Source organism: Ornithorhynchus anatinus, chromosome Y1, assembly GCF_004115215.2.
Source record: "Ornithorhynchus anatinus isolate Pmale09 chromosome Y1, mOrnAna1.pri.v4, whole genome shotgun sequence".
In the NCBI taxonomy this organism is placed as follows: domain Eukaryota; kingdom Metazoa; phylum Chordata; class Mammalia; order Monotremata; family Ornithorhynchidae; genus Ornithorhynchus; species Ornithorhynchus anatinus.
The window spans coordinates 65799-90962 of record NC_053175.1 but is presented as its reverse complement, the minus strand read 5'-3'; the positions used below and the strand labels follow the sequence as shown (position 1 = coordinate 90962).

At 47.5% G+C, this 25164-nt stretch overlaps 2 protein-coding genes across 2 annotated transcripts; both read right to left on the bottom strand.

The window, feature by feature from the left end:
- Positions 1-768: 768 nt before the first annotated feature.
- LOC120638006 (cation channel sperm-associated protein 3-like) lies at positions 769-11846 on the bottom strand (the record flags this gene model as incomplete). Its single annotated transcript, XM_039910961.1, has 5 exons — positions 769-1218; positions 5209-5328; positions 7409-7548; positions 10117-10299; positions 11751-11846. Coding segments are annotated over 4 exons (426 nt in total), but the record flags the coding sequence as incomplete, so codon positions are not given.
- Positions 11765-25133, bottom strand: LOC114808653 (cation channel sperm-associated protein 3-like). Its single transcript, XM_039910962.1, has 2 exons — positions 24788-25133; positions 11765-11852 (listed from the first exon to the last, which is right to left on the bottom strand). The coding sequence occupies exons 1-2, from the start codon at positions 25103-25105 to the stop codon at positions 11847-11849; spliced, it is 324 nt and encodes a 107-aa protein (XP_039766896.1). The 5' UTR covers positions 25106-25133; the 3' UTR covers positions 11765-11846.
- Positions 25134-25164: the final 31 nt, after the last annotated feature.

The following is a 25164-nucleotide window of genomic DNA, read 5'->3' as shown; positions in this document are numbered from 1 at the left end:
ATGAGAGAAGAATGCAATAGCTCTGCAGGCCCTGGGGAGTCAGGGTTCCCCCCTAGAAAAATGCTCCAGGTTCAAGGTCCCCAAATGATCCGCAAAGCCGAGTGGGTGGAGTAACGCCCTGGGCGTTGGTTTGAGTCTCGTGGTCTCCATCCGTTGGCAAGTCAGGGACCACCCTACTCAGTTCCTGCTTTGGGGACAGAACTGTAAAGAGTAGGGGGGTCCCCCACAGGCGGCCCCCTGTCTCAGCTGCTTACCTTCCTCAGTCCTCTGTGGACTGCACTGAACCATCCCAGCCTGCTGTGGAAGCCGGGCAAGGGGCAGCTGGAGCCCCTGAAGGCTTTGACTTGTAAACACCAGCTGTGAGCTCCAATTAGACCTAATACCTCTGATTATTTCCTCACCACCCTTACACAGGGAGCTCCAAGGATCCACTCTAGTAGATCTACCTTAAGGTGCAGGTGGAGGGGAGAGGGTTCTGGCAGTGGGATGGGCAATGAGGAGCAAGGACCACAGCAGAGATGGTGGCCCAGGGCCTGGACATATTGCGAAAGGAATCACTGGGGAGTGGGGGCCAGAGGGTAACCACGCGGGAAGCAGCATGACCTAGTAGGAAGGGCATGGACCTCAAAGTCAGAGGACCAAGGTTTGAATCCTGGCTCCACCACTTGCCTGCTTTTTGACCTTGGACAAGTCACTAAACTTCTCTGTGCCTCAGTCACCTCGTCTGTTAAATGGGGATTAAAACTGTGAGCCCCATGTGTTCAACCTGATTAGCTTGTATCTACCCCGGTTCTTAGTTTGGTGCCTGGCACGTAGTAAGCATATGACAAATGTCATAAAAGAAAAAATTTCAAAGGCAATACCAGACTGTCCAGTGGGCCTTCCAAAAAACATTTAGTTCTCCTCCACCCAATGCCAGTGTTGGGAGGAACTAAGATGACATTTCATAGCTGGGAGAGGGGAAGCAGCAGTACTTTCAACAGGTGGGTTCTGGGAGGAACCCAAATCTCTCCAGTGAGCCTTTCTCTCTCCCTTTGCTGCTTCCCCTCACCCAGCTATGAAATTTCATCTTAGTTCCTGGTTATCCAGGGATGTCAGGTAGATATCAATAAAAGGCAGAATAGTACAAAATTCATCTAGAATTATTGGGTCCAAATGATGAAGGGTCATCTTGAAGTTATCCACCAGTTCACTGAAAGTCTTGTATTCGCACTTTTTCTAGCATTGAAAGGGGACAAACAGCAGAAGGGAAGTCAGTGTTAGTCAGCCAGGATTTATGGAGGGCCAACAGAGGCAGAGAATATCCACTTTGTAACACAGGTTCAAGACTAGACCAGGGCCTACACTCAAGGAGTTTACAATTCAGGGTCAGAGAAAACGGGGGCTTTAAGGGTTGCAGGGGTGGACTGGCTATTCCCTCAAAGATGTGTGACTAGGGCCACCGCCATCCACTGGACCATCGCTTGGAACATTTTGAGGATGGTGCCCAAACCTCAGCTTTCTAATATGGCTACCACCATCAGAGGGGTTGGGGAGTTGCTGGAGTTGGCTGCAGTCCCTGTTACAACCTTATGCTGCCTTGGCACTCTGGCTCCCTCTGATGTTTCCTGTGGGTGGTGGCCATTTTGAATTTCTCAGCTCTCTGAAGAATGATCAGCGGTAGCTGATCGAAGAATGTGAGGGGAGACCGTGGGAGGGAGTGTGATCAGATCTCAGCTCTCATCCCCAGGGATGGTCCTGGCTTTTATGATAATAATAATAATAATAATGTTGGTATTTGTTAAGCGCTTACTATGTGCCGAGCACTGTTCTAAGCGCTGGGGTAGACATAGGGGAATCAGGTTGTCCCACATGGGGCTCACAGTCTTAATCCCCATTTTACAGATGAGGTAACTGAGGCCCAGAGAAGTTAATGACTTGCCCACAGTCACACAGCTGACAAGTGGCCGAGCCGGAATTCGAACTCATGACCTCTGACTCCAAAGCCCATGCTCTTTCCACTGAGCCACGCTGCTTCTCTTTTATGCCCACCACATCACAACGTCCAGGTTGAGCACAGCCCCGGGGATGAGGCAGACCATGCTGGGCGGCGTCCTGCAGTCTGAGCTTCAGAATGACTGCTATTGAAAGTGACACTGTCCTTTAAGTGGCTCAACCCTAGCTCGGGGAAGGCAGGGGATGGCAGCCAGAGTGGGGAACCTGGATATCCTAGAGTCAGCCAACAAGGTTTGGCTGTGGGATCCCCTCTGCCTCTCTTCCCTATCCTGCATCCTGATAAAATCTGTTTTGTGGGGCAGGGGTCTGGAAAAGTGGGGAACAGTGTGGACTAGTGGAAAGAGAATAGACCTGGGACTTAGAGGCCCTGGGTTCTAATCCCAGATCTGCCACTTGCTAAATAATAATAATAATAATGGTATTTATTACTTACTATGTTGCCAAGCACTGATTTAACCAATGGGGTAGATAGAATGTAATCAGTTTGGACACAGTCCATTTCCCTCATGGCTCACAATCTTGATCTCCATTTTACAGATGAGGTAACTTACTTGCTTTGTGACCTTGGGCAAGTCACTTAACTTCTCTGTGCCTCAGTTCTCTCAACTGCAAAATGGGGAGTCAATGCCTGTATTCCCTCCTTTTTAGACTGTGAGGCCCATAAGGGGTCTGATTAAGCTGTATCTACTCCAGTGCTTAGTACAGTGCTTGACACATAGAAAGCACTTAGCAATTGTTATTACTATTACTATCAGGCACAGCAGTCTAAGCATTTGCCACAGCTTACCTGACCCGTTTTCTGTCCTGGCCCATGAACAGAGTTAAAGCAAGGATCTTCCCCCACTGCATCAGCCTCCTCACTGACCACCCTGCCTCTACACTCTCCCCTCTCAAATCCTCGCTTCACTCTGCTGCCCACATCATTTTTCTAAAATATTGTCCTTTCTATTTCTCCCCATGCCTCATAATTCTCCAGTGGCTGCCCATTCCTCTCTGCATCAGACAGAAACGCTTGAGCATAAGGATTAAGGCACTCAGTTCTCTCCCCACTGCTTATCCTCACTCCTCTCCCACCAGGCTCCAGCTTGCACTCTGGGCTCCTCTCAAGTCAACTAACTGAATGTGATTGATTCTCATCTGTCTTGCCACCAACCTCTTGCTAATGTCTTCCATTCTTGCCTAGAACTCCCTCCCCCTTCACATTCATTCATTCATTCATTCATTCATTCATATTTACTGAGCGCTTACTATGTGCAGAACACTGTACTAAGTGCTTAGACTGTACAAATCAGCAACAGATAGAGACAGACAAAAACAATAGCAGTAAATAGAATCAAGGGGATGTACATCTCATTAACAAAATAAATAGGGTAATAAAAATACATACAAATGAGCGGCCAAGCACAGTGCTGAGGGGAGAGGAAGGGAGGGGGGAGGAGCAGAGGGAAAGAGGGGGAAAGGGGACTTAAGTGAAGGGAGGTGAAGGGGGGCAGAGAGGCAGCAGAGGGAGCAGAGGGAAAAGGGGAAGCTCAGTCGGGGAAGGCCTCTTGGAGAAGGTGAGTTCTCAGTAGGGCTTTGAAGAAGGGAAGAGAGTTAGTTTGGTGGAGGTGAGGAGGGAGGGCATTCCAGGACCGTGGGAGGACGTGGCCCTGGGGTCGATGGCGGGAGAGGCGAGAACAGGAGGTGGGCGGCAGAGGAGCAGAGCCTAAGGAGTGGGCAGTAGAAAGAGAGAAAGGAGGAGAGATAGGAGGGGGCAAGGTGATGGAGAGCCTTGAAGCCTAGAGTGAGAAGTTTTTGTTTTGTGCAGAGGTTGATAGGCAACCACTGGAGGTTTTTAAGAAGGGGAGTGACATACCCAGAGCGTTTCTGCAGGAAGATGAGCCGGGCAGTGGAATGAAGAATAGACTGGAGCGGGGAAAGACAGGAGGAAGGGAGATTACAGAGAAGGCTGACAGAATAATCCAGCCGGGATACTATGAGAGCCGGTACCAGTAAGATAGCCATTTGGGTGGAGACGAAAGGGTGGATCTTGGCAATATTGTAAAGGTGAGACTGGCAGGTCTTGGTGACAGATTGGATATGTGGGGTGAATGAGAGCCGAGTCAAGGATGACACCAAGGTTGTGGGCTTGAGAGATGGGAGGATGGTCGTACCATCCACAGTGATAGGGAAGTCAGGAAGAGGACAGGGCTTGGGAGGGAAGATAAGGAGCTCAGTTTTGCACATGGTAAGTTTTAGGTGGCAGGCAAACATCCAGATAGTGACGTCCTGGAGGCAGGAAGAGAATCGAGCCTGAAGGGACGGTGAGAGGATGGGGCAGAGATGTAGATTTGTGTGTCATCTGCATAGAGATGATAGTTGAAGCTGTGAGAGTGAATGAGTTCACCAAGGGAGTGAGTGTAGATGGAGAACAGAAGAGGGCCAAGAACTGACCCTTGAGGAACTCCTGCAGTTAGAGGATGAGAGGGGTAATTACATCTGACAGATCATTACTTTCCCAATCTTCAAGATCTTTCTCAGCCCACATCTCTTCCAGGAGTTCTGCCCTGATTGATTTCTCATCTCCCTACCTTGTCCTCTCCCACTTTAGAACTTCTGTGCAACCTACTCCATGGCACTTAGACAGATAACCCTTTACCTCATATTAGTATTTGCCTTCCACAGTAGACTCTAAGCACCTTGTGGGCAGGAATCATGAACAATCACTGTACTGTACTCTCCCAAGCATCTAACACAGTGCTCTGCACACAGTAAGTGCTCAGTAAGCACCTCTCTCCCACACGAGCAAGAGAGGATGACCTAGCAGCAGTCCGGGCTATTTCCACTGAGAAGCTGCGTGGCTCAGTGGAAAGAGCCTGGGCTTGGGAGTCAGAGGTCATGGGTTCTAATCCCGGCTCTGCTGGTTGCCAGCTGGGTGATTTTGGGCAAGTCACTTAACTTCTCTGGGCCTTAGTTACCTCATCTGTAAAGTGGGGATTAAAACTTGAGCCCCACGTGGGACAACCTGATCACCTTGTATCTCCCCAGCGCTTAGAACAGTGCTTTCCACATCGTAAGCGCTTAACAAAACCACCATTATTATTATCACTGGCATAAGCCAAGTCTACCAGGCCACACTGAATTCTGGCTGCAGATTAAGTTCAGGCTCCACCCCTTCCCCACACTGGGCAGCGGGCTCTGCTGCTGCGTGTTCCCTTGCGACCAGTAACACACCTGTCCTTGCATCAAGTTGCTGACTTCTTCCTGCTGCTTCAACAGGATCAACTGCTTCTCTTCCAGAAGGGCAGCGTGCCTCTCCATCTTCAGCTGTCTCTCAAATCTCTTGCTTAAGTCCTGGGAGGACCAGAGAGGAAAGGGAGGAACTGGCTTGGGGCCAAGAGGAAGGAGAGAACGGAGGAATTAACCTCTCTTCTCTCAGTCGCTACATCAAATCCAGCCCAAGACAAGCTGGGTCTTAAAAGGCACTTCCTCTTAAGGTTGGTAAATGAGTCACACAGACTGGAAGTGTTCATCCTCTTCTAGAATCTGTACCCCGGGAGTCTCGAGGTTTCCACTTGGAGACCCTTCTGACCACCATTTCATACCACCCCTTCTTGCATCCTACCTCTCTCACCCAGTCCTTCCTCATTCCCACCCCCACAACACGACTCCTGCTCCCATCTCGAAAATACATGTGCACAAGCATGTGTGAACACACACACACACACACACGTATACACACACACACACACATCTCTGGAAGAACAGAGAATAGCTGCAGGGAACAGGTGATGAGAGAAAACAGCTCCTGTGGCCTCCTGTGCCAAGACACTCTATACTACTTGCCACTGATCCTGCAGCTACTTTTCCTCAGTTTCCATCGTCCCAAAGGGTAATGAGGGTCCAACAGATCAAGGAGCTAGGACCAACAGCAGGTGATGAAAAACACACTCACTTCTCATGTTCTCTGGGGCCAGGTAACAGAAACAGAGGTCTTGTGCTCCGGTCTTGATCTTTAATGCTGTCACTTTGCTTCCTTCCCCCTTATATTCTTATGTGCATGAATAAGTGTAATAAGAAAAAGTATATTCTTATACTCTACTATTTCCCCTATATGTAATTCATCTTACTGTCTGTCATCCTCCTTGTGGGCAGGGATAGTGTCTACCAAGTTTATTGTGTCAAACTTTCCCAAATGCTTCGTACGGTGCTCTTTCTGTGTGCACTTTGTGTGCACACAGAAAGTGCTCAATAACTATGGTTGATTGATTCCCCCACTTTGAGGTGACACTTTCCCTGCTTGTTGTATTTCTTCAGGAATCAGGGTCCAGAAGCCTGGAAAAGAAGACAACTGACGAGGGATTCCTGCTTTCCTAGATTTCTACCATAAGTAAGGACCAGGTCCCCAGAGTCTGATTTCTCCAAGATCCAGCCGAGTTTCTTCCAGGTCCTGTGCCTGGTAGCATGGCTGCGTGCTTTAAGCACAGGCTGTTTATCCCATCTCCAGAGGCCCCATTGCATTTGTTTTTAGCAGGGAACACTTCTACCAACTCTGTCATTTTGTTACATTGTAATAATTATAATAATGATGGTCCTTGTTAAACTCTTACTATGTGCCAAGCACTGTTCTAAGCTCTGGGGTAAATCCAAGTTAATTAGGTTGGACGTATGTGGCTCACACACTTAATCCTCATATTACAGATGAGATAACTGAGGCCCGGAGAAGTAAAGTGGCTTGTCCAAGGTCACATAGCAGACAAATAGTGGAATGAGGATTAGAACCCAGGTCCTTCTGACTCCCAGTCCCATGCTCTTTTCTAAGTGCTTAATACAGGGCTCTGCGTAAAGTGAGCTCTCAATAAATATGATTGATTGATTGTGCACCCTGGAGGTTCTCAGTGTAGTGTGCACATGATAAGCATCTAGTACACTGCGGTGCACATAGTAGGCTCCCAGTACAGTGTTATGGTCACAATAGGTGCTCCGAACAGTCCTATACACACTGGAGGCTCTCAGTTTAGTGCTGTGCTCATGGCTAGGCACCCAGTACAGTGCTGTGTAACAGTAGGTGCCCAGTTCTGGACCCACAGTAAGTGCTCAATCAATGCCACCAATTGATATGAGAAGCAGCATGGACTAGTGGAAAGAGCCTGGACCTGGAAGACAGGAGGACCTGGGTTCTAATCCTGATTCTGGCACTTGTCTGCTGTTCAATCTTGAGCAAGTCTCTTCACTTCTCTGTGCCTCCACTAACTCATCTGTAAAATGGGCATTAGGCCTGTGAGCCCGATGTGGAACATGAATTATGTCTAACCCCATTTGCTTGTATTCGCACGCAGAGCTTAGTACAATCTCTGGCACATAGTAAGTGCTTAACAGATGCCATCATCATCATTATTATTATTATTGAATACTGTCAATTGACTGAGCCCACCTCGTGTGGATGATCATCATGCCAAAGAACATACTCAGGAACAGGAAGAAGGCCAGCAGAATGAAGGTGATGGTGAATGCTCCACTTATGCTGAATTTGCACACATTCAGTTCATTCTGCAGAAAGGTCCAGCCATCCACCTGGAACAGAGAGCAGGATCTAACAATAACAATGGATAATAACTTTGGGAACAGAGTTCCACATGGGGGATCATCAGGTCCCACATGGGGTACGCAGTCTAAGTAGAAGGGAGAACAGGAATTGAATCCCCATTTTGCAGATGAGGGAACTGAGGCACAGAGAAGTTAAGTGACTTGCCCAAGGTCACATGGCAGTCAAATGGCAGAGTCATGATGAGAACCCAGGACCTCTCTCTCCCAGGTCCCTGCTCTTTCCATTAGGCCGGGCTGCTTCTACTCAACTGGTCTCCCTATCCTTGGAATTGCTAGAGGGATTGCAAAGGTCCCCCAGGGGGGTGGTGGTGGGAGTAAGGAAGGAGGCAAAAGATTAGAGGAAGGGAGTGGGGGTGGGGATAGAAGGACAGACCAGGGGGAGGGAGGTAGAAAGGGGACACATCCATGACTCCCACCTGGGCTGAGAAGATGAGGGTTGGAGGACCAGAGGGCCGGAGTCTTGTGTGACTCCCCCAACCTCACCCATAACTGCATGGGGCCAACTTCATCATGGCACCTACAGTGTGAGGGTGGCAAGTGTCGAACAGACCTGCCAGGAAGCAGCCTGACTTGGTGGAGAGACCATGGGCTGGGAAGTCTGAAGCTCTAAATTCTAATCCTGGCTCTGCTGCCTGTCTGCTGGGTGATCTTGGGAAAGTTTGTTAACTTCTCTGGGCCTCAGTTTCCTCACCTGTAAAATGGGGATTCAATGACTGTTCTCCTTCTAGCTCCATTCCCTTATGTGGGTTATTCAGATCACCCGAAGGAAAATCCCTGCTGTAGCAGAAATGAGAATGGATTTGGGAATGTGATATTGGGAATTTTGGGTCATTCAAAAATGTGTCATTTTGAGGGGAGAGATGTTCTCCTCCCCACTGCAGAGTTTGGGCTTTCCTTGGGCAACTGACGAGCATGGTCAGTGTTTTCATATTGCTTATATGAGCATCACTGTTCTTCTCGCTCCAGGATAAAGTCTTCAGTGGAAACAACGCTTGGATTTGCAGCTGGAACCAGACACCTCAGTTCAGTGACAATACCTTTCTTTAACTATTTGCTTCATTTGCAAATACCAGTCAGGAGTGATGTTTCTGAAGAAGTATTTACCATAGAGATATTTCTGGGTTTAATCCCCCAAAATGAAAACTAAAATAAAACCCAACATTCTGGAAATGAAAACCCACTGTTACCTGATTTTTTTAAAAACCCAACAATTAGTCATTGAGTTATATATTTTTTAAAGATCATCTCCACTTGTATTTTGAGAATGGGATTCTATCTTGGATTTGCAGTCTATTCTCAAGTAATTTTTGGATGAAAATTACGGCTGAATTTGGCCTGGGGCATATTGGGGATTGGCATTTCCAGTGTCAGTGGCCCACCCGACACAGTAATGAAGTAATGCCAACAGCATCACTGGGTCTTCCAGGGCCAGTGGCCTTCTTGACACTGTAACACCATAATGACAAAAACAACGCTGGGCATTCCAGTGCCAGTGGTCTTCCTGACACTGTAATGGAATATTACTGATTGATTGATCAAAGCTTCATCCCGTTACTGCCATTCCTTCTAGACTGTGAGCCTGTTGTTGGGTAGGGATTGCCTCTATCTGTTGCTGAATTGTACTTCCCAAACATTTAGTACAGTGCTCTGCACACAGTAAGCGCTCAATAAATACGATTGAATGAATCACTGGGTGTTCCAGGGTTTTGCCAACTTTAAAGGGATCAACCAACTGTGTACGACCTGCTCATCTTCTATCCGTCCCAGGGCTTGATACAGTACTTGGCATATAGTAAGCATTTATCTTGTGTCTGCTCCAGTGCTTGGTAGAACAGTGCCTTGCACATAGTAAGCACCTAACAAATACCACAATTACCAAATTCCAGTTACTATTGTAAACTACATCATTTCTGGGTCCCAACGACTCTTGCCCCAGTAGATTGTAAACTCCTCCCACTATATTTTAAATTCCCCCCACTAGATTGTAAACTTCTCCTGCTAGATTATAATCTCCTTGAGGATAGGGATCCTACCCAGTAACTGTTATATTGCCCTCTCCCAAGTGCTTCCTACAGGCTCTGCACACAGTTAACACTCAATAAATAGTACTGATTGATGGTGTGATTGATTTCCATTCATATCTGGACCTGGCTAAAATGTGATTGTTATATTTGAGGTGTCTTGTTTTTACTGTGCTGATTTAGCCCAGATCACCTTTGTTATGATTAACATTACTAAATGTATTTGTTAAGTGCTCTCTATGTGTCAAGGACCATTTTAAGTGCTGGGGTAGATACAAGTTAATTAGGTTGGACACAATCCCTAAAAAACATATTAATAGTATTTATTGAGAGCTTACTGTGTACAAAGCTGCTGCTTCTAATATTTAACTGTCCATTCTGGATCTGATCGCTGTCCCTCCCCTCCCTACTGAAGTGGATGGGGACAAATTTCCCCTCAAGAGGCTTTCCTAAAGCATGGTTGCAAAGTTTGGGATTAGACACGAACAGTAACAGGAAAAGTAGAAGGAAGTACCGTGGCTAAACTGAAGAGCTTGAAGAAAGCACTTGCCAGATTCCCCCAGTTTTGTGTGTCTCCCTTGTCCTGGTTCCCAAACAAACTGTGGTCCAAAATGGCAAAGATGAACATCAGGAGGAACAGCAAGGCCAAGACAGAAGCCACCATGTTCACGGTCCGCCACAGGGCCTTCAGCAGCGTCTACGACACAAGACACAGGAGCAGAAGAGAATGGAAGTTTTCCTTGAAACTCCCTGAAACTCTCAAGGCAGGGGGATCAGGGCCAACACACCTGGCCATGGGAGCACTCTGACGTGGACAGCCTCCTCGCCTCGCCTAAAATCAACGGCTCCACCCCTCCGTCTGTGTGAGCTCCCAAAGATCAACGTCTGCACAGAGAGCCAAGTTAGCTTCAATCTCACAAATTAGGGAGGCAGTTTGGGCTAGTGGAAAGACCCTGGGACTGGGAGTCAGGAGACCTGTTCTACCACTGGCCTGCTGTGTAGCTTTAGGCAACTCACTTGACCTCTCTGGGCTTCAGTTCCCTATTCATAAAATAAGGAGAAGATTCCTGCTCACCCTGCCTCGTATGCTGTGAGTTCCAAGTGGGACAGGGACTGTGACTGATATGATTTGCTCATCATCATCATCATCATTATTATTACCCCAGTGCTTAACACAGGGCTTTGTACATTGCGAGTGATTAAATATGTATCATAAATAATTAACATTTAGCTATCCTTTGTCCAGGGTTTTTAGTTCCAACAGTCTTTCTAACATAGACCAGAAGCAGTGCCAGATTTGGCCAGACCAATGTGTTCATCCAGTCCAGTCTAATGAGTCTGGTTACGGAACTTCCCCAAGACCACCTAGAGAGTTAAAGGGATATTGAGAAACAGATAAATTAAGGAAGTTCCCCAAGGTCACACATCAAGCTGAGAGACTCCCGAAGCCCTAAGAAGCTAAGCAATTTACCCAGAGTCACACAGCAAATTGAGGATGAAAGTAGGAATGGAATTCATGTCTCCAAATAGCCGGTTAGGGACTCTCCCTCCCAGGCCCTGGTTTTCGTAGCTGGCAGCACATTCCCTGCAAAACAAGAACTTGGCACCTAGAAAAGTACCCCCAAATCATGGTTCCCTTGCTCCCACAAATGCAGATGCTCTTCTGACCTTTGGGGGCTGTCAGACGGGGACCAGTACCTGTTAGGAACTTGGCCCCTTCAAAGGTGAGAAATCAGCATGGTGGGGGAAATTTGCTTTCTGCTCTCAGAGGGTGGAGTTTTGGGCTCCTGGACTTTAATTTTAGAATTTCCATTTCAGATCATGCATCTAGAGACTACAGAGCAATGGGCTAGCACGGGAGGAGGTGTGGCTTCCTGGAAAGAGCCAGCAAAGAGCCTGAGTCAGGAGATCAAATCAGGTCTCCTACTGATTTGTGCCTGACCTCGGATGAGTCACTTGGCTTCTCTGTGCTTCACTTTCCTCATCTCCCCACCATTCCTCAAAATCCTCCAGAGGTTACCCATTCCTCTCCACTTCAGCAGAAATTCCTATCAGTTGACTTTAAGGCACTTTCCCTCTTATTTATCCACTCTCTTTGCCTACTACACCCCAGCTCATTCATTGTTCCTCTCAAGCCATCCTACTTACTTCTGCATCATGCTCGTCTCTTGAAGCTCTGACCCCTTGCTGATGCTTTCTCCATGTTTCTTCCCTGAAAACAGCCAGGCCATCTCTCTCTCCACCTCATGGCTTAATGGAAAGAACAGAAAACTGGTCACTAGAAGAAAGTGGTTCTAATCTGGGTTATTCCACTTGCCTACGGATATGAATTTGGATACGTCACTTAACCACCCTATGCCTCTATTTCCTTATCTGCAAGGTAAGGTAACTTACTGTGTGGAAGGAGGCAATGGTAAACCACTTCTGTATTTTTACCAAGAAATCTCTGTGGATCCACTACCAGAATGATCGCAGATCGAGGTGGGGTGTTCTGGGGGAGATGCATCCATGGCATCACTATGGGTCAGAGACGACTTGATGGCATATGACAAGGCAAGGTGGGGATTAAATGTGAAGCCCATGTGAGTCAGGGACTGTGTCTGATCTGATTAGCCTACAACTTCCATAGTGCTTTGCACATATTAAATCCTTAACAAGTACCATTATTTTTATACAAAGCCTTTTCTAAAATCACATCTCCTCCAGGAGGCCTTCCCCAATTATTTTCTAATCCCACCAGGTTATATCCTCCTCACGTGCCACTGTGAGCTCGTTGTGAGTAGGAATGTGTGTTTGTTGTTATATTTGTACTCTCCCAAGTGATTAGTACAGTTCCTTCTTCGCTTTGCACACAGTAATCACTCAATAAATACCATTGAATGAATGAACTTTTAAAAATGTATTTATTAAGGGTTTACTACATGCCAGACACTGTAATTAGGTGCTGGGGTAAACACTAGCTAATCAGATGGAACACAGTTCATGTCCCATAAAGACCTCAGTCTTAATCCCCATTTATAAGAGAGATAACTGAAGCAACAGAGGAAATGAAGTGACTTGCCTAAGGTTGCACAAGAGACAAGTGGTGAAGTCAGGTTTAGAGTCCAATTCCTCTGATTTCCAGGTCCATGGTCTTTCCACTAGGAAGCTGCTTCTGGAATGGCACTTGAGGAGTGCCACTTCTCACCACCGGTGTACTAAAGTGCTCACAACCACCCTTATCTTTTATGTTCATTTCTTCATGCCCTATTACTTAAACACTATCTATTTATATCTCCTTTCATATCCCCTTTTATATCTCCTTTCTTCCTTCAACCTGTAAATTATTTTAGGATCGACCTTTCCACCTCAACGCATCAATCAGTCAGTAGTATTTACTGAATAATTCCTTTGCTCAGAGTGCTATACTAAGAATCTGATAGAGTACCATAGGGTTAGTAGGTTCAAAGACTTTACAATCCAGGGGGGGCAATAGATGAATAGGTAGGTGAAGGAGGTCATGATTGGAGTGTGAGAATTCAGACTGCTGAGGTTAGAAATGGCACAGTGATGAATAAAGATCTGGTCCGGCCTGTTTGTGTGAGATGAGTGTGAGTGTGTGAGGTGGGATGGGAATGAGGAGTGATAGGAAGCAATAGGAATTAGAGGTGTGATAGGAAGCCAGGGTATCAATATCCATGTAGATATTGAAGTCTCCAATTATCTGTCTAATAATAATAATAATAATGTTGGTATTTGTTAAGCGCTTACTATGTGCCGAGCACTGTTCTAAGCGCTGGGGTAGACACAGGGGAATCAGGTTGTCCCACGTGGGGCTCACAGTCTTCATCCCCATTTTACAGATGAGGTAACTGAGGCACCAAGAAGTTAAGTGACTTGCCCAAAGTCACACAGCTGACAAATGGCCGAGCCGGGATTCGAACCCATGACCTCTGACTCCAAAGCCCGTGCTCTTTCCACTGAGCCACGCTGCTTCTCTAGGAAGGAGAAGGCAGAAAGGAGAGAAAGATACCAAAATCACTCAGCAAAAAGAAGGTGGGACCAGGAGTTGGGATAGATAATAATAATAATTATATTTGTTAAGCGCTTACTATGTGCCCAACATTTACTAAGTGCTGGGGTGGATACAAACAGAGTTGGACACAGTTCCCTGACCCTCATGGGGCTCACAGTCTCAATCCCCATTTTACAGATGAGGTAACTGAGGCACAGAGAAGTGAAGTGACTTGCCCAGGGTCACACAACAGACAAGTGGCAGAGTCAGGATTAGAACCCATGACCTTCTGACTCCCAGGCCAGTGCTCTACCTACTACACCATGCTGCTGAGGGGGCATCATTGGGGATGAACTAGGTCTTAATGATGGAGAAGAGGAGTAGGGGCAAGGTTAGGAAGAGGTTAAGTCTGTATGCTCGTTGTGTGTCCACCAACTCTGTTGAATTGTATTCTCCCAAGCGATTAGTACAGTGCTCTGCACACAGTAAGTGCTCAATAAATACCATTGATGATGGTCAAGGATGAAGGGAAGTTTGCCCACAGTGAAACAGAAATTCCATCGGCTGCATTTTGATGGGGATACAGGGCAGAGCTGGAGAGGGGAGGGCATCATGAGTGGGGATGGATTGGGTGGGAGTGAGCTGTGGGGGGGTGTTGCTGGGGTCAGGTTGCTGGGGGACAGCGAGGGAGGCCAGGGTGTGGTAAGCTGGGTGGGGGAAGGTCAAGAGAGATCATGGTGAAGTCTTTAAGGGTCTTCAAGGAATGCAGCTTTCTATCCAGGTCCTGAGACCACAAGATTCCAGGGCTGAGAGATCACATCTTCCTGTTCTGATCCTGAGAAACCTCAAGCTTCCACTCTTGAGAGATCACAGCTTCGTGTCCTGTTCCTAAGAGACCTCAAACTTCATGTCCTGGTCCTGAGAGACTGCAAGCTTCCAGTGCTGAGAGACCACACACTTTCTGTTCTGGTGCAGAAAGACATCAAGCTTCCAGGGCTGAGAGACTGCAGTTTCCTGTCCTGGTCCTCAGGACTGCAAACTTCCTCCTCTGATCCTGAGAGGCTGCTGGTTTCCAGTGCTGAGAGACCACAGCTTTCTGTCCTGATCCTAAGAGACTGCAAACTTTCTGTTCTGGTCCTGAGTGACTGCATGCTACCAGTGCTGAGAGACCACAGCTTTCTGTCCTGGTCCTGAGGGACCACAAGTGCCTGTCCTGGTCTTGAGAGACCACAAACTTACTATCTTGGTCCTGAGACTACAGGCATCCAGTGCTGAGAAACTTCAGCTTCTTGTTCTGGTGCTGAGACCATAAGTTTCCAGTGCTGGGAGATCCCAGTTTCCTGTCCTGGTCCTGAGAAACCACAAGTTTCCTACCCTGGTCCTGAGAGACCCCAAGCTTCCCCTGCTGAGAGACTGCAACTTTCTGTCTTGGCCCTGAGAGACTGCAAACTTTCTGTCCCAGTCCTGATAGACTTCAGGCTTTCAGTGCTGAGACACCTCAGATTTTTCTTCTGGTGCTGAGAGATTGCAGCTTCCTGTCCTGGTTCTGAGAGACTACAAGCCACTCGTTCTGGTCCTGAGAGACCACAAGCTTCCAGTCCTGACAGACTGCAGCTTCTTGTCCTGCTCCTGAGAGTTCACAAGCCTCCTGTCCTGGTGCTGAAAGACTGTAAACTTCCTGTTCTGGTCCTGAGAGATGCCAAATTTCCAGTGATGAGAGAACACAGCTTCTTGTTCTGGAGCTGAGAGACCATAAACTTCAAGGGCTGAGAGATCGCAGCTTCCTGCTCTGGTCCTAAGAAACCACAAGCTTCCAGTCCTAAGAGACTACAACTTCTCATCCTGGTCCCAAGAGATCACATGCTCCCTTTTCTGGTCCTGAGAGACCACAAGCTTCCAGTCCTGAGAAGCCATAGCCACTTGTCTTGGTTGTGCGGGAACACATCTTCCTCTCATGGCCCTGAGACCCTGCAAGATTGCAGTGCTGAGAGACCACAGTTTCCTTTGCTGGTGCTGAGAGTCTGCAAGCTTCCAGTTCTGAGGGACCATAGCTTCTTATCCTGGTCTTGAGAATCTGGGATTTTGGAGGTTGTGTCAGTTGTCTCCACAAAGAGGATCAGAGTGTCCTGGGCCTGGAGTTAGAGGACCAGGGTTCAAATCCTGACACCATGATTTGCCTGCTGCATGACTTTTGGGAAGAAACTTAACTTCTCTGTGCAGGGGTTCCACACCTGTCCTCCCTTCTACTTCAACTGTGAGCACCACGTGGAACATAGACTGTGTCCAATTGAATAACTCGAATCTACCCCAGCACTTAAAACTGTGCTTAACACATAGGAAGTACTTAACATGTACTATAGTAATAATAATAATTATAGTGCTAATAATTATTTCAGTTAATATTTCAAAGGCACATTTCTGGGGCTACTTAGGGCAAGATTAGATTGCACCCATCTAAATCAAATGCGAGGGTCCCCCTGCCAACATAACCCTACTGAGAACAGGATGTTCTGGGGTAAAGTACCCCAGGAAAATCCATAATAGGGACAGCTGAGTGTCTATCTCCCCTGTTAGAGTGTAAGCTCCTTGTGTGCCTTGGGCTTCCGTTGTGTTTGCATAGTTGTTTAGGACACTGCATTGCATTTAGGAGGTCCCTAATAAATACCATTATTACTTTATGAGCACCACCTCGACCCCAGACAAACCCATTCAGAGAGAGTCCCGAACAGATAGCTTTCCTGAGGGGGTTGGAACTCCAGAGATCCCTACATTCCAACCCCAAGACTACAGAATCCTCTACTTTGCAGAAATGAGCCCAAGAAGAGTGAGGAGAGAAAAGAGTACAAGGGTGAGGATGGGGAGAGAGTGCAGGGGAGTGAGAGGGTTCATGGTGAGGAGAGAGTGCAGGGTAGGAAGAGAGCGCAGGGTGGGAGAGAATGAGGGGTGGGAAGAGGGTGTTGAGTTGGGGAGAAAGTGCAGAGTGGGGAGAGACTGTGGGCTCGTTGTGGTCAGGAATGTGTCTGTCTAAAATTATATTGTACTCATCCAAGCACTTAGTTCAGTGTTTTGCACACAGTAAGTGTCCAATAAATATAATTGAATGAATGATTGAGAGGGTGCTGGTCGGGGAGAGGGTGTCGGGGTGGGAAGAGAATACAGGTTAGGAAGAGGATGCTGAGGTGGGAAGAAGGTCTAGGGTGGGGAATGAATATAGAGTGGGGAGTGCAGGGTGGGAAGAGGGTTCATCATGGGGAGAGGGTGCCAGGATGAGGAGGGAGTGCTGGGAGGGTGTGGGGGGCAGTAGCGAGAACGATTCCTGGAACAGCCTCGTATGTGAGAGTTTATTTTCCAGCTCCAAATGCCTATGGAGAGAGCCTGAGTGGCACTCAGCTACCAGGCTGTCTCTCTATGGAGTACAAGGAAATTATTTCCTCAAGGTGGGAATTTATTGCACAGAGGTGGAAGGCTGAGTGCTGTAAAGGGGTTTTTAATTAATAAAGGGAAGGGAGCCAAGAATGTGCAGCACGTTGGGGTTTTCAGCACTAAAGACTGCTTCCCTGCTAAGGGCTAATTTAGACTTCAATTAATAAATTATCATAAACGTTCAGGAACTGCCGCCTCCCACACCTCCAACCACCCAAGCTTGGGGGAGCTGCAGCCCGAGGTACAAAACCTGTTTAGAGCCGGGGCGGCCACGGAAGTCCAAGAGGCCCGCTCTGCCTGCTGCCTCTGGGACGACCAGGCTGGGAGAAGCCGGGCCAGCCCAGGAGGAGAAGGAGGAGGAGGAGGGAAGGATGGAAGGACACCCACTAATTACCAGCAAAATTCCCAGCTAAGTGTCTGGGGCTCTGGCTGGCTCCCTTCAGGGAGGACCCGGGCAAACTAGAGGCCCACCGGGCAGGGAACAGAGTCGTTGGGCTCTCCATCCAAAGTGCTACCATGTTAATCCTATCCCACCTTGATTACTCTAGCAACCTCTTTACTCACCTCCCTGCCTCTTGTCTCTCCCCACTCCAATCTATACTTCACTCTCCTCCCTGGATCATTTTTCTACACAAACATTCAGGTCATATTATTCCTCTCCTCAAGAACCTCAAGTGGTTGCCCATCCACCTCCGCATCAAACAGAAACTCCTCACCAATGACTTCAAAGCACCTAATCACCTTCCTGCCTCCTATTAATAATAATAGTATTTGTTAAGCGCTTACTATGTGCCAAGGACTTCTCTAAGCGCTGGGGTAGATACTAGGTAATTAAATTGTTCCACAGGGGGGTTATTGTCTTAATCCCCATTTTACTTTGAAGTAATTAAGGCACAGAGAAGTTAAGTGACTTGGCCAAGGTCGCACGGCAGACAAGTGGTGAAGCTGGGATTAGAACCCACATCCTCTGACTCCCAAGCCTGTGCTCTTTCCACTAAGTCACTCTGCTTCTCCTACCTTGCCTAAATACTCTCCTACCCAACCCACACACTTCATTCCTCTAATCTATCTTGATCTCATCTATCTTGCCGCCAACCTCTTGCTCACATCCTGCCTCTGGCCTGGAATGCCCCCATCCTCAAATCTGACAAGGACTATACCCTGCTTCAAAGTCTTACTGAAGGCACATCTTCTCCAAGAGACCTTCCCTGACTAAGCCCCCCTTTCTTCTTCTCCCACTCCCTTCTGCATCACCCTGACTTGTTAACTTTATTCATTCCTCTCCAGCCCCACAGCATTTATTTATTTATATTAATGTCTGTCTCCCCCTCTGCACTGTAAGCTTGTTGTGGGCAGGGAATGTGCCTGCTTATTGTTATACTGTACTCTCCCAAATGCTTAGCACAGTGCTCTGCACTCAGCAAGCACTCAATAAATTCGATTGACTGACTTACTGACTGACCGAACTTGACCCCAAGACCTGGTCCAGGGTGAGGGGCTTTCTGCTGAATCTGTCTGAGGCCTCCCTGGTCCCTTCGAGGCCACCCAGAGGCATGGGAGGCTGAGGAAGGGAGAGGGGATGCTCTGGACCGAGTCCCAGCACCCCTGGTTGTGACAACCCACCCCAGTCCCAGCCATCCTCCAAACCCACCTACAGTCCCAAACTTAGCCCTGGTTTACTTCCCCACTTCAACATGCAACTGTGCGACTGGGCTTGCGGCAGAGCCAAAAGGCCACTTTGTGCCTCACTCTCCCTCCCTCTTAGGTTGTGAGCCCCATGAGACCCAGGGACCATGTCATAGTAAGAGCTCAATAAATACGATTTAACGAATGACTGTCCAACCTGATTGGATGTTCCCGAGTGCTATAACTCTACCCTTTCTTCAGCTTAGCGACATCACTTCTTCATCAACTTTGATTTCCATTACCCACCATTCCCACCAATTATTGCAGAACCTTTGCTCCCTCCTGAAGTTACGAGTGTCCCCACCCCTTTCTTTTCTCACCTGATGTCCTCAGAAAGTAGAAAAAATTGAGACCATCAGTCAGGAGCACTGTACACTGCCCCCCTTTCTCCCCAAATCCTGATCACTTGACAGCTGCTGTCTACTCAATCCCAGCTGTCTTTCAAGAAATCTCCCTCCTGCTTTCAACATCCATCCATTTTATCTGTGCCTTTGATCCTGTTCTGTCTCTCTCCTTCTAAAAACACATGCTTCCCTGCTTAACCACCATCTTCAACTTCTGATTCTCTGATGACCCCTTCCCTTCTGCTTTCAAGCACACCCAACCCTCCCCTCTACTAATAAAAGCCTTTATCTGGATCCCATCTCATCCTGTAGATGTCACCTCATCTCCCTGACTCCATTCCCCTCCAAACTCTTAGAATTGGTAACATCCACTCTCTTTCCCCTAAATCCCTCTCCCTTCTGGATCATCTATACACTTGGACCTATACCTCTGGCCATTTGATATTCACCCCACCCTCAGCCCCACAGCACTTCCGTACATATCCATAAATTATTTCTATTACTGTCTGTTTTCCTCTTTAGACTCTAAGTTCATTATGGGCAGCGAACTGGTCTATAAACTCTGTCGCACTGTACTCTCCCAAGCTCTTAGTACAGTGTTCTGCCCACAGAAAGTGCTCAATAAATACCATTGGTTGATGCACCCACTGCCTCCACTTCCTCTCTTCCAACCTCCTTCTTGACCCACTACTATCTGGTTCCCAATTCCTTTACTCCCTTGAGGTCACACTCTTCAAGATCACCAGTGATCTTTTTCTTTCCAAATCTAATGGACTCCATTATCCTAATCCTCTTGATTGCCTTTGACATTGAGGACCATTCGCTCCTCCAAGAAATGCAAACTAATCTTGATTTGGATGACATACTCCGCTTCTGTTTTGTTTTTGTTTATTTTTTATGGTATTTGTTAAGCACTTAGTTTGTGTCAAGCACTGTTCTAAGAGCTGGGGTAAATAAAAGTTAATAATAATAATTATTATTATTATTATGGGAGTTCTTAAGCACTTACTACGTGTCAAGCACTGTTCTAAACTCTGGGGTAGATACTAGTTTATCAGGTTGAACACAGTCCCTGTCCACATGGGGCTCATCCTCTTATCCCCATTTTACAGATGAGGTAACTGAGGTTCAGAGAAGTGAAGTGATTTGCCCAAGGTCACACAGCAGACATGTGGGAGAGCCAGGATTAGAATCCAGGTCCTTCAGATTCCCAGGCCAGTTCCATCCACTAAGTCATGGTGCTTCCATCTGCATTCATCCTGCTTATCAGCTTATCAGGCTGGACACAGTGCCTGTCCCACATGTGGCTTATAGTCTAAGATCTAGGGAGGAGGATTTAATCCCCCTTTTACAGATAAAGTAACTGAGGCACAGAGAAGTTAAGTAACTTGCCCAAGGTCGCAAAGCAAGCAATTGAGAATCCAAGGGCTCTGGATCCCAGACCCTGGCTCTTTCCACTAGGCCATGCTGCTTTACCCTGGTTCCCCTCTGACCTGTCTAGCTGCTCTTTCTCAGTCTCTTTCATTGACTCCTCTTCCACTTCTGATTAATCAATCAATCAATCAATGGTATTTACTGAGCATTTATTATCTATGTACAAAGTACTCTACTAAGTGCTTGGGAGAGGACAGTACAACAGAAATAGCAGACTCACTCCCTGCCCATAATGAGCTTACATTTTAGAGGGGGAGACAAACATTACTATTAATGAATAAGTAATTTATAATATATAATTTTGTAAGTGCTGCAGGGCTGGGGGTGGGGTGAATATCAAGTGACAGAGAAGGGAAAGAGAGCTGGGGAAAGAGGGTTTAATCGGGGAAGGCTTCTTGGAGGAGATGTGACCTTAAAAATGCTTTGAAAGTGGAGAGAATAGTGATCTGGCATACATAGAGTGGGAGGGAGTTCCAGGCTAGGGAGAAGATGTGGGAAAGGGGTTGGTGGGGAGATAGATGAGATCGGGCCACAGTGGGTAGGCTGCTGCTAGAGGAGCGCAGTGTGGGGGCTGGGCTGTAGTAGATCATGAGGTGAGGTAGGAGGGCTTGAGCTGATTGAGTGCCTTAAAGCCAGTGGTAAGGCATTTCTGGTTGATGTGGCAGTGGATGAGCAGACACTGGAGGTTCTTGAGGAGTGGGAAGATATGGACTGAACTTTTTTGTTGATGAACAATCTGTGCAGCAGAATGAAATATGCACTGCAATGAGGAGAGAAAGGAGATTGGGAGGTCAGCAAGGAGGCAGATGCTGTATTTAAGGCCAGTTAGGATAAGTGTTTGGATCAATGCTGTGAAAGAAGATCTGACAGGATTTGGTGACAGGTTGACTGTGCGGCTGGAATGAGGGAGATAAGTCGAGAACAGTGCCAAGGTTATGGGCTTGTGAGACAGGGAGGTAATTCCCCTACCTGTGGAAGTTGTCGCTCAAGGCTCCGTCCTGGTTCCCCTCTTCATCTCACTTTACAATCATTCCTTCCGGGAACTCATGTGCTCCCATGGCTTCAGCTACATCCTCTATGCAGATAACTCTCTAATGTCCAATGCTACAGGCTCCCAGTATTGCAGTCTTATATTTCCCCTTGCCCCCAGGTCTTCTCCAAAATTTCTAAAACTATGTTTCATCTCTTCCCTTCCAAATCCACACTCCACTTAACTTTCCCATCACAGATGGTGAACACTGTCCTTCCAATCTCCAAAGCCTGCCAACTTGCTATTCATTCAATAGTATTTATTGAGTGCTTACTATGTGCAGAGCACTATACTAAGTGCTTGGAATGAACAAGTTGGCAACAGATACAGTCCCTGCCATTTGATGGGCTTACAGTCTAATCGGGGAGACAGACAGACAAGAACAATGGCAATAAATAGAGCCAAGGGGAAGAACATCTCCTAAAAACAATGGCAACTAAATAGAATCAAGGCGATGTACATCTCATTAACAAAATAAATAGGGTAATGTAAACATATACAGTTGAGCAGATGAGTACAGTGCTGAGGGGCTGGGAAGGGAGAGGGGGAGGAGCAGGGGGAGATGGGGGGAAAAGAGGGTTAAGCTGTGGAGAGGTGAAGCGGGGGGGAGGTAGAGGGAGTAGAGGGAGAAGGAGAGCTCAGTCTGGGAAGGCCTTTTGGAGGTGAGTTTTAAGTAGGGTTTTGAAGAAGGGAAGAGAATTACTTTGGCAGAGGTGAGGAGGGAGGGCGTTCCAGGACCGTGGGAGGACGTGGCCAGGGCTCGACAGCGGGATAGGCAAGACCCGAGGGACGGTGAGGAGGTGGGCAGCAGAAGAGTGAAGCGTGTGGGGTCGGCAGTAGAAAGAGAGAAGGGAGGAGAGGTAGGAAGGGGCAAGGTGATGCAGAGGCTTGAAGCCTAGAGTGAGGAGTTTTTGTTTGGAGTGGAGGTTGATAGGCAACCACTGGAGGTGTTTAAGAAGGGGAGAGACATGACCAGATTGTTTCTGCAGGAAGATGAGCCGGGCAGCGGAGTGATGAATAGACTGGAGCGGGGCAAGAGAGGAAGAAGGGAGATCAGAGAGAAGGCTGACACAGTAGTCTAACCAGGATATAACAAGAGCCGGTAGCAGCAAGGTACCCCTTTGGGTGGAGAGGAAAGGGTGGATCTTGGCGATATTGTAAAGGTGAAACCGGCAGGTCTTGGTAATGGATAGTATGTGTGGGGTGAACGAGAGAGACGAGCAAAGGATGACACTGAGATTATGGGCCTGAGAGACGGGAAGGATGGTCGTGCCATCCACGGTGATAGGGAAGTCTGGGAGAGGATCGGGCTTGGGAGGGAAGATGAGGAGCTCAGTCTTGCTCATGTTGAGTTTTAGGTGGCGGGCCGACAATCAGGTGGGGACATCCTGGAGGCAGGAGGAGATGCGAACCTGAAGGGAGGGGGAGAGGACAGGGGCAGAGATGTAGATCTGCGTGTCATCTGCATAGAGATGGTAGTCAAAGCCGTGAGAGTGAATGAGTTCACCAAGGGAGTGAGTATAAATGGAGAACAGAAGAGGGCCAAGAACTGACCCTGGAGGAACTCCAACCCCTCGTTCTTTCCTTGCTAAATATTACCAAATGTGTTCCTCCACAACAATTCCTGGATCTACCCCCATCCTTTCCATCCAAACAGGGGCTTGTCAGATCCTGACTAGAGCTATTGAATCGGCTGCCTCTCTACTGTCTCCACCTCCCTCTCTAGGCCATACTTTGTGGGCTGGTCATTTACCTTAAACGTCACTCTACCCAGGCTTCTCTACTCCTGTGAACCTTCAATGGCTACCCATTCATCTCTGCATCCAGCAGAAACTCCTGGTAGTCAACTTTAAGCCACTCATTAGCTCTCACCCCCTTTGACTCTCTCATCTCCTACTACATTCCAACTCACACCCTTCATTCCTCCCAAGTTCACCTTCTCACTGTGTCTCATTCTGTTTTTTTATTGTATTTGTTAAGCACTTACTATGTGCCGGGCACTATACTAAGTGCTGGGGTAGGTATAAATTAATCAGATTGGACAGGATCCCTGACCCACATAGGGCTCACAGTCTTAATCCCCATTTTACAGATGAGGTAACCGAGGCTCAAAGAAGTTAAGTGACTTGCCCTAGGTCACATAGCAGGCAAGTGATGGAGCCGGAACTAGAACTCAGATTCTTCTGACCCGCCCACCCAAACCCCTTCATAGTTCTGGCATCTATCCACTAGGCTATGCTACTTCTCTCTAAGTGTCCCATCCCTGAACCCTTGCTCACATCCACCTCCTGCCAGAAAGCTGCTGCTCCTTCAAATCCACAGCTCTCCCTATCTTCCAAGCCTGGTTGAAATCACATCTCACCTAGGAGGCCTTCCCTGATTAATTTTTCTTCTCCCCCAATCTCTTCACACTGAGAAGCACTATGGCCTAATGGAAAGAGCATGGACCTTGGAGTCAGAAGAGTTGTTGGTTCTAATTCCAGCCCTGCCACTTGTCTGCTGTGTGACCTTGGGCAAAGTCACTTCACTTTTTGGTACCTCGGTTCCCTCATCTGGAAAATGGGAATTTAATACCTGGTCTCCCTCCTACTTAGAGTGTGAACCCCATGTGGGACCTATCTTGTATCTCCCACAGTGCCTGACACGTAGTAAGTGCTTTAAAAATATCACAGTTATAATTATTATAGTCTCCTAAATACCACCTCAGTTTAGAGGGCATGGAGACACCATGGGTCAGGAATGATGGCATTTGAAGAAAAAGAGACCCTATTTTAGCACTTTTCCACATATTCATCTCCCATCTGTTCTTCCTCCTATCTGAAAACCACTGTATGCCTGCCTCCCAGGGTAGATTGTAGACTCTTTGAAGACATGGAAGCAGTGTGACCTCGTGGGAAGAGCATGGCCTGGGAGTCAAAGGACCTGGGATCTAATCCCAGCTCCACCACTTGCCTTCCGTGAGCCTCAGTTACCTCATAGGTAAAATGGGGATTAAAACTGTGCATCTCATGTGGGACACTGACTGTGTCCAACCCGATGATCTTGTATCTACCCCAGTGCTTTACTAGAGTGCTCTGCACATAGGAAGCACTTAAAAACTACCATAAAAATAAAAAAAAACAACCAGGCATCGAGTCTTCTATCTCTATTGTCCTCTCCCCAGAGCTCAGCACATTACACTGCCCAGTTATTGCTCAGTAAACACCACTGATTGATAGTGCTTTGTTACATATTCACCACTTCATCAATGCCCTAACCTCACTATAGCTCTTACCATCATTCCACGACAGTAGGAGATCAGCTTGAGGATCCGAAGAGACTGGACTCCACTGGCAATACTGGCATATAAGTAACCATGTTTCAGCTTGGTGAGGCAACAAGGAATGCAAGCAATGAAAAGAACACAAAAATCCAGCATGTTGTACAGATTCTTCCAGTACTTGAGTGGTGCCACAAAAATCTTTAAAAAAAATTCAGCGAAGTAAATGGCCATGAAGACAGTTTCTGAAAACTGAAAAAGGAAGAAGTCAGTGGTCACTTGTAGTCTGTGAGAGCCATCACACCAGTATGAGGTGGGTGGGAAAGGGGCCATCCACTTGAGACTTGCCTTTTATGGGTGAGGCCCCACGCCCATGCCATCCCCCTCCAGGA